We start from the raw sequence: 9,144 nt of genomic DNA, 5'->3' as shown, positions 1-9,144 counted from the left end.
TTACACAGATTCCCAACAAGTATAAATCCCACCAGATATACACCTATTTCATATGTAATTATATGTATTTATTTGAACGGCGCGCGGTTCGTCAGTGCGTCGTCTGCTCCGCTGCTCATGTCACCACCGCCCTCTCTGCGGAGAAGTTAGGAACTACGGCCGTCCGGCGCTGCACAGCAGTGCGTCAGAGTCAGCCCGCCGTCCGCTCCGTGCTTCGCCGTTCCGTGTTGTCCAGTCCCACCGTGCTTCGCCGCTCCGTGTTCATCTCTCTCTATGGAGACTCGGCGAGTGCCCGGCAAACTTGGGAAAGGGTTTACTTACACCAACGGAGATGGATATTTCTTCAAAATTAACGGTCGAAGGAACGGTAATGTTTACATGAAGTGTACGGAGTGCAACATGCGCGGGAAACTGGAGGGAGAGCGTCTGATTGTCAACGCCACTGGACTGCACAGTCATCCACCAGACTATGTGACAGAGAAAGTGCTGCTTCTCAAGCAAGATTGCAAGGAAGAAGAGAAGAAAATGCTGGGTGGCAAGATTCAGAGCGTGTTTACTCAAGCCTGCGATAGGTAAGTGTTACGCTAGGATGTGATGCCTGTTGATGCCTGTTCTATTTATTTACCTGTTGTGGTGACGTGCAGGGCTGATGAGGGTGCGCGCTCAGAAATCACCTTCGAGTCATGTAGATCGTCGATGTACCGGGCTCGCTCTGAACAGCACCCGCCCGTTCCGCAGGACTTCGAGGAGTTTGAGTCGTCCCTTGTTGACCAACGGTACTCAGACAAGTATGGCAAGTGTCCTGATGGCTCTCTTATGACCCGAGGCCTTGTGGGACCATCAGGTCACAGGTCACTCGTATTTACGAGTGATTTGATGCTCAATATTATGGTGGCTGCTCTCTGGCTATTTATTGATGGGACTTTTGCTAGTCGGCCTGACACGCCCCCATCTCGTCAGCTGCTCGTGATCTCAGCTTTGTATCAGGGAATGGTGAGGAACGAACTGAAAGTGGAATTTATTCGCAAACTTACGGTAACGTACGCTAACTTACGCATCCTGGTTTTTTTACAGTTGTTCCCAGTGTGCTATGCGCTCATGGAATCGAAGTCGGAGGTTGCATATCGTGCATTGTTCGCATTTGTGAAAGATTTGGCGCCATCTCTTGCACCGGAGAACATTGTTACTGACTATGAGGCTGCATTCGTACCAGTGATCAGAGACGTTTTCCCTTCTACTATCCACCAGGGGTGCTGGTTCCATTTCTGTCAGGCATTACATCGCCACTTGGGTTTCCTCGGGCTCATCACTTTTGTGAAGCGCAACTTTAATGCATTGACAGTGATCCGAATGTGCTATGTTCTTCCTCTTCTTCCTTCGAACAAAATGATCTTCGGTCTCAATGCTATTGAGTATGTAGCTCACATGAACAGCATTCTGGGAAAGCTGCAGCCGTTCCTGGATTATGTGCGTGAAACTTGGATGGTCAGAATCGGCACTGACCTTGTCAGTGTACACCGTTCCAAGCACAGAACGAACAACTTCTCTGAATCAAGTCACAAGGCACTTCAGGATCGGATTGGAACAATTCGCCCCGGAGTGTGGGACTTTGTCAGTAAGTAGTACCTGTCATTAGTATTGTCATTGTCGTGCGTCATCGTCCATTTTCTTATTCACATGCACTGTGATTGCAGAGGCCATCAACTTCGAGTTGATTCAGGCTCACTTCACTGTGGCAAAAAGCTACGGAAAATTCTGTAAACAGCTTGTGGTAATTCTCCGTAGGCCCCTTATCAATATTCTCCGTAGGCTCTCACAGTATTTTCTGTAGGACCGCACAGTATTCTCCGTAGGACCGCACAGTGATCTCCGTAGGACTATACAGTCTTCGAGGTCCTACGGAGAAGACTGTGCGGATTTACAGAGAATACTGTGCGGCCCTACGGAGAATACTGTAAGAGCCTACGGAGAATATTGATAAGAGGGCTACGGAGAATCCTGGCAAAAAAATTAACAGGATTTTCCGTACCTTTTTGCCACAGTGTTGGATGTGATCCGTGTCCAGGGTGCCAAGCCAACTCGTAGAAACCGCCGCGCTCGGTGGATTCGGCAGGATGCCAAGATCAACAAATGGCTGAATCAATTGGACAAGGGTGAGAAGACTGTTCTGGAGTTTCTTGTTTCGGCACAAAACATCGCCCGAAAACTGCAAGGCGTGCAGTTACACTTGGAAACTCAAGTCAGTGTGGAACCTACCGATTACCCTGTTCAACTTCAAGCTGTTGATGATCCAGGTAAGTCACGCTTTGTATCGTAAAGACGCTTATGACTCCACGGTGCATGTTAGCATCTTATCATCTTTTCTTTGCAGAAGATACGGTTGATGATCCGTCAAGTGCGTCAAGTCAGGATAGCCAGGAGACCCAGGGCAGTGACGATACCCAGGACGGACAGGATACCCAGGCTAACGAGGATGTTCAGGACGTGTTGCAGCCACTGCCACTCCTCATGCCACCAGGACACGTCGACTTCAGCACACGTCTCACACTAGAGACTGACCAGTTGTCGCAGGATCTTTTCAGCACTCAGGATGTTGTCACCGAACATCCTCTTTCGCCTCTTTCCCCTCCTGTCCAGGAACGTGGTGAGTTTCGAAAAGGGTCAAAGGTTGCAGCATGTTCATGTCATGTTCCGTTTGGTTGACGGCTATTTGTTTTCTCAGACCTCCAACGTGGCTCAGTCAGACGGGGTCCTGGTCGTCCTCGCCTGCGCCCTGCTGCGGTTGCACGAGCTCCTCCTTCGCCAACCGACGAACCAGATGAGAAGCTCCAGACAAAAAAAACCACTTGGTCGGCGACATCCTAGGAGCGGGCGCTTGTGGTGTTTTATCGGTTCCTTGTATGTATACGAACTGCCGAAAAGACACTTGGACGAAATCCGACACCCCCTGTGGCTTTGGTACGGGTCTAAACACCCCAAAAACAGCTGTTTTCGAGGGTTTGGGACTAGATGGGTTCTCGCAAACCGAGATCCAAAAAAGTACCCAAATGGGTCTCAGATACTCAAAAAAATGCGCTCTTTCGAATGCCGTGTCGAACGAGGCTCTACGACGTCGGGTTTGGATGCTACGGGCTCTCAAAGTTGCTCAATTTCACTATTTTTACTGAAGATTTGAGCATATCAGGGCCGTTTGAAGTAGACCATCGGCGATTTCGCTCCTCTTTGTCTTAAATGGTGCCTACCCATAGGTAAACACCCCCACAAAATTTCAGCCATGTCAGGCAATTATTAGAGGAACTGTGAACAATTTAAGTTTTGGGTCATTTTACCACTGGGCCTAGGTGTTTTTGGGTCCAGTAAAAATAATTTTTTTAGCTATCTACTTTTGATCAGCACCTCTTGAAACGCCTTTTAAACAAGGTGCCTCAAAACTTTTTTTCGAGGACAAACTTGCCTTTTTCTCCAAGTTATGTTCTAATTACAGCTAGAAAAAGGCAAGTTTGTCCTCGAAAAAAAGTTTTGAGGCACCATGTTAAAAAGGCGTTTCAAGAGGTGCTGATCAAAAGTAGATAGCTTAAAAAAATTATTTTTTCTGGACCCAAAAACACCTAAGCCCAGTGGTAAAATGATCCAGGAAGCGGAAGAAGGGAATAACTTGACTTATCCCCAAATTAAGTTTTTATTTTATTATTGTGCCTTAGAATGGTTTACATCATTACTCCAAATTATTTGACTGAATTCCAAGCAGTTTCGGAGAAAATTCACATGGAAAAAGGGTATAACTCAACTTAACCCCTTTTACAGTCTAAATTTCATTGGAAAATGGAGATAACTCAACCTTAGTCTACATGAGTCCGTTTGACAAATTGGCAAAAGGATATAACTCAACTTGTGTTTTTATGGATCTAGTGTAAAAAGAATCAACTCAACTTAACCCCCCCTTAATTTTAAATTTCAATTTGGAAAAAAGAGCTAAGTCCAAAAAATACACCAGAGTAACATACACTTTATGCAGACTATTGTTCCACTTGACTTGTCTCCAAATTCCTCTTTGTTTAGGAAATATAAGGTGAGCTGACTCTGTTTTCCATTTCAACGGAGAGTGATAAGTCGCAGAAATCCTCTACGGAGTGACCTTACACTTTTGATTTTTTTTTCAAAATTTTACTAATGCTTTTTGAAATTATTAACATATACAACATTCATTTGTTTTGTTTTAGTTTTCCCTACTAACAGTTTTTTGTTTCTCCTGAAAAATGCCCAAAATTCAGTTATCCCCTTCTTCCGCTTCCTGGATCAAATGACCCAAAACTTAAATTGTTCACAGTTCTTCTAATAATTGCCTGACATGGCTGGAATTTTGTGGGGGTGTTTACCTATGGGTAGGCACCATTTAAGACAAAGAGGAGCGAAATCGCCGATGGTCTACTTCAAACGGCCCTGGTATGCTCAAATCTTCAGTAAAAATAGTGAAATTGAGCAACTTTGAGAGCCCGTAGCATCCAAACCCGACGTCGTAGAGCCTCGTTCGACACGGCATTCGAAAGAGCGCATTTTTTGGCCCGCCCTTCTATTCAAAAAATAGGGGGAGGGCCTATGCATTTGCCTTTGTGTCTGTGTGTTGTTGTTGTTGTTGTTGTTGGCGTCTGTGTACAAGGAAGGAGTTGAGCTAGAGTAACCAGATTTGGAGGGTACTTCAGGAGTACCGTCCAAACAAATAATCCGGTGGTGCAAATCCCGTCCGGGTCGCACAAGGGCTGCTGCAGGTGCATCATGGTTTACATGAGCGGGAGGGGGATTTCCGCCATTATTGGTGCTAGCAGGGCACATAGGGGTATTTTTGGAATCGGGGCGACGAGACAAGATGAATGGACCTGGTCCCGACCCCATCGGCCGCTTTTACAAGTTGGCCAGATCAGGATCTTCAAAAAAGGGGGTCGACCGACTAAAAAAATTTATTGCAGATTTCGACTGGTCTCAGCAAGACCTTTTCAACGAGGGGTCGGAAAGGGGGTCCAGGAGCCCGACTTCGTCTATTAGTCACATCAGGATCTTGAAAAAAGGGGGTCGACCGACTGAAAATTTTTACTTAAGTTTTGGATAGGTCTTGGCAAGACCTCTTCAACGAGGGGTCGGAAGGGAGGTCCAGGAGCCCGCCTTCATGAGTTATGGGAAAAAGTGCGACGGACTCGTTTTGCGCTCCTGCTGTGCCTCTATTGCAAGGAGTTGCAGTAGCATGGCAAATATGGGTATTTTCGGAATGAGGGCGAAGAGACAAATGAAATGGGCATATTCTAAGGACAGTTGGAGTAAAAAGTGTAAAGACTATTGCATATTGTGAATAGAAGGGTGGGCCTAAGTCACGATGGTACATCGATAACTTTGCTTTACCCGCTCACGGTGTGTGTGATGCGAGCGGGCCGAAGGCCCGGGCCTTCGACTGTCCAAGTTGGGTCTGATGCGAGGGCCGAAGGCCCGAGAAAAGGCCGCCGGCAGGCCAAGCTGGGCCGGCCCCCTGTCGAACCGAGTTGCCGGCGCAGCGAAGCGGAGCTGGCAACTCGGTTCGACGGAAGGGCGGGCCCTAGCTTGTTTGAGTATCTGAGACCCATTTGGGTACTTTTTTGGATCTCGGTTTGCGAGAACCCATCTAGTCCCAAACCCTCGAAAATAGCTGTTTTTGGGGTGTTTAGACCCGTACCAAAGCCACAGGGGGTGTCGGATTTCGTCCAAGTGTCTTTTCGGCAGTTCGTATACATAGAAGGAACCGATAAAACACCACAAGCGCCCGCTCCTAGGATGTCGCCGACCAAGTGGTTTTTTTTGTCTGGAGCTTCTCGATGCTTCACCTGTCCGTGGAAGGCGCCGTGGAAGGCCGCGCCTCGCCCGTGCAGCAGGAGCAGCACCTGTACGAGGCCGTGGACGAGGGCGTCCACGGGGCCGACCGCCAACGCGAGGACGCGGACGCGGACGTGGGCGTGGACTGCGCCTCTCTGATTCAGAGCCAGAGGAGCTCCCGGAGGACGCGGCTACAGTGCGCGAGGTTAGAGCGGTTCAACAGAGCGTCCAGGAAGCTGCGAACGCCGCCGCAGCCCGCGCTGCCGTTGTCTTAGACGAGGATCCATCAGGTAGTGTTGCAATCACAATCTATGCTCTTTACCGCGCATGCTGTCGTTATTTACGTCCTTTTTTATGTCGACAGACTGCTGCAGAATCTGCCTTACTGAAAACAGGACCCATGCAGCCATCCCATGCGGCCACCGTATTTTCTAAGGCCAGTGCGCAGGCACTGACGAGTCCAAGCTGTCTCAGTGCCCAATCTGCAGAGCAGAGATTATCATGATTGTTGAGATTTTTAACTGATATACCATTTGTTTACATTTTACCTTTTAATGGTTTCTTTTAATTGTAATTAAACTTTATCAAGCAATTGGTTTTTTTTGAAGAATTTATACCTCGCGGGACTTATACCTACTGGGATGTATACCTGTTGGGAATTATACTTGCTGGCACACATTTTTTAAATTAATAAATACGTGTATATCTGGTGGGATTTATACTTGTTGGGAACCCGCGTTTATTAAATTTAATTAAAATAGCGTATATCTGCTGGGAATTATACCTGGTGGGATTATACCTGGTGGGACTGTATACCTGCTGGCATCACCTCGGAAAGTCACATCGAAATCGAAGATGAGCAATTTCAAAAACATCGATTTTCCGAAAAAAAAAAAAACTACGTTAGTTGGAGAAACCGACATCAAAACTTCACCCAATCGTCTCGAAACTATTTTTATCGTGTTCCCCCAGCTCTTTCTACGTAAAGATTCATTGTCGGAACAAATCTGAAAACTTTCAGCAACTACGGAGAAAAATAAAGAAAATATCATGATTCTGACCAAAGTGAAAACTTTGCTATGTTATTACAGCCAAATGGGGACAGATATCGCAAAACCCTTTGACATTGGATCTTTTCATAATGACCCCTACCCCTAAAATAAAGTTTCATCCAAATCGAAGAGATGAATTTCCAAGAGTTCGTTGGTTTGGCATGCAATCGCCCATCGGGAAGTATTTCACAACTCAAATTTTCTGGAACGTTAAAAAACATGTTAAAATTTGTCATTGTAAAGTTTTGTAAAAATAAAAACGTTGCATCGCTTCAATCACAAAACCCAAGAGTCATTTTGCGGGACCTCAATAGTGCCAACACCCGCCAAATTTTCAGGACGATATCTCAGACTGTTCTCTCAAAATCTTGCGCACAAGCTCTGAAAATCTACAATTGAGAAAAACGGCCTTATTTATTGAACTTGCCTAACCTAACCTCTGTTAATAAATTTACATTAATGACTCTGGAGGCTAAACACGAGGGGGTATGCACTCGCGTTAAAGCTGGTTCACTCTATCTGTAATAGCACGCGTAATAATACGCGTAATAGTCGCGTAATAGCCGAAATTGTCAAAATTTTATCAATTTTGGTATGTTTTAGGCCGTTTTTAGCTAGATTCCGATTAATTTGTGGCGTAATAGAGCGTAATAGTCGGTACACAGGTTCAGAGAGCGCATACCCCCTCGGCTAAACAGTAGCAACAATAATGGCGCTACTGCCTCCTTAAAAGCGGCAGTGGTTCTCCTTCATCAGAACCCCAAAAAAGGGTGTTGGCTGCCACTTCGCCACAATCAAATCCTTTACCTCGGAGATGCTGAGCACTCGCACCAACGCGAGGCTGAAGAGCTTGTCCCACCGCATTGCATTGTAATTGTCTATACAAGCAGGAACAACAGTGGCTGCACACAGAAACTGGAACATTTTCACCACTCGGGTGCAGTAACGGGCTGCATGCTCGAGACGAATCTGCACGATAAAGACACATAACGTTAATCAGCGTATGTGACGTCCTTTTTGTTGAATGTGTGTGAATTTGGTCTCATTCGTTTCCTGAAGATGTCACACTCATGTGAGCAGGGGGCGGTAACACCCTAAAGCGGCAGTGCACAGTGGGCTGGCGGATCAAAATCTGACATTTAATTCAATTGTGACCGACTGGGTTGCGCTATTGATATCATATTAGTTCCGATCGATTCGTCTTGAGACGCTCTATCGATCTGCTTTTGTATTTTGATGTGCAGGGTAGTGTATCTAGCAAAAATGTCAAAAAATGTTCAAAAACTTATTTTTACACCATTGGTACCCGCTTGAAAACAGAGTCTGGGTCTAAAATTGGTGAACAGACCTAAGAGAGTACTTCCAAAATCAAAATTAGCAAAAAGAGTAAAAAATATAAGTTTTGACTCGAAACTAATTTTTTAAGCAAATTCTTAAAAACTGTCAGATTTTACATGAAAACAATGAAGATGGAAAGCAAAAGGTTACCAAAGTAATGAACACAGATAAGATACGCATAAATCGACGATTATGAACGAAAATAAAGAGAGAATCTGAGAATTTAAGTTAAAAGTGGTGGCGTTCGACATGTCGCATTCCCGTTGGAGCCTCGATGAGCCTTTGATTGAAACTGGCCCTAGTAGAGGAGGGTCCAAGGTACATTTGGGCGTAGAGATCTCCGCCGGGACACGTCGGAGTCGTTTTGAATCTCAAACTCAATGTGAAGAAAAATCTGAAAATTCGCAGATTTACTGTTAGCTTGTTTCTAGAAAAGGTGTGTACACATGCCACCTAGGTAAAATTGAGTCCGGTTTCAGTGTGCATGTTGAGTGTGATACCTAAACAAGGGGTCACGTTGAAAACCGGGATAAAAGATACGACGTGGCTGGTCGGAAATCGTTTCGGCATATGTGTCATTTTTATGGTCCACTAGCGGCACCTCAGAAGCCTCAAAATACAAAGTTTTCAGGTGCCATTCTCACTGTGATACGGCTAATATTTTTGGCTAGTGTGTTCATTTACCTTAAGACTGAGCCTTTTCGAACAATATCTCGCACAAATCCGATGCTAAAAATAACTTTGAAAAACTGGATTAAATGTCGATTTGGCGAATCTCAGCCTACTGTGCAGTGAGGCGAAGCTCTCGCTCCGATCTGGCTACGTGAGCAGAGGTCACGGACTTCTTCGAGATTATTCAAGCTAGGCCATTGTTTGCAAATCGCTTTGCACATATCGAAAGAGCATCTCTTAAAGGGTG

General features: G+C 45.6%; 1 protein-coding gene across 1 annotated transcript; it reads left to right on the top strand.

Annotated features, from left to right (window-relative positions):
* Positions 1–399: 399 nt before the first annotated feature.
* Positions 400–3,488, top strand: LOC117647731. Its single transcript, XM_034389627.1, has 7 exons — positions 400–572; positions 645–993; positions 1,075–1,615; positions 2,043–2,294; positions 2,372–2,644; positions 2,723–2,825; positions 3,485–3,488. Exons 1-7 carry the CDS (start codon positions 400–402, stop codon positions 3,486–3,488), a joined length of 1,695 nt encoding a protein of 564 aa, XP_034245518.1.
* The last annotated feature ends 5,656 nt before the right edge of the window (positions 3,489–9,144 follow it).

Source organism: Thrips palmi, unplaced genomic scaffold, assembly GCF_012932325.1.
Source record: "Thrips palmi isolate BJ-2018 unplaced genomic scaffold, TpBJ-2018v1 HiC_scaffold_2, whole genome shotgun sequence".
Taxonomy (NCBI): domain Eukaryota; kingdom Metazoa; phylum Arthropoda; class Insecta; order Thysanoptera; family Thripidae; genus Thrips; species Thrips palmi.
The sequence above is the reverse complement of the archived record's forward strand: the minus strand, read 5'-3'. Positions and strand labels throughout refer to the sequence as shown.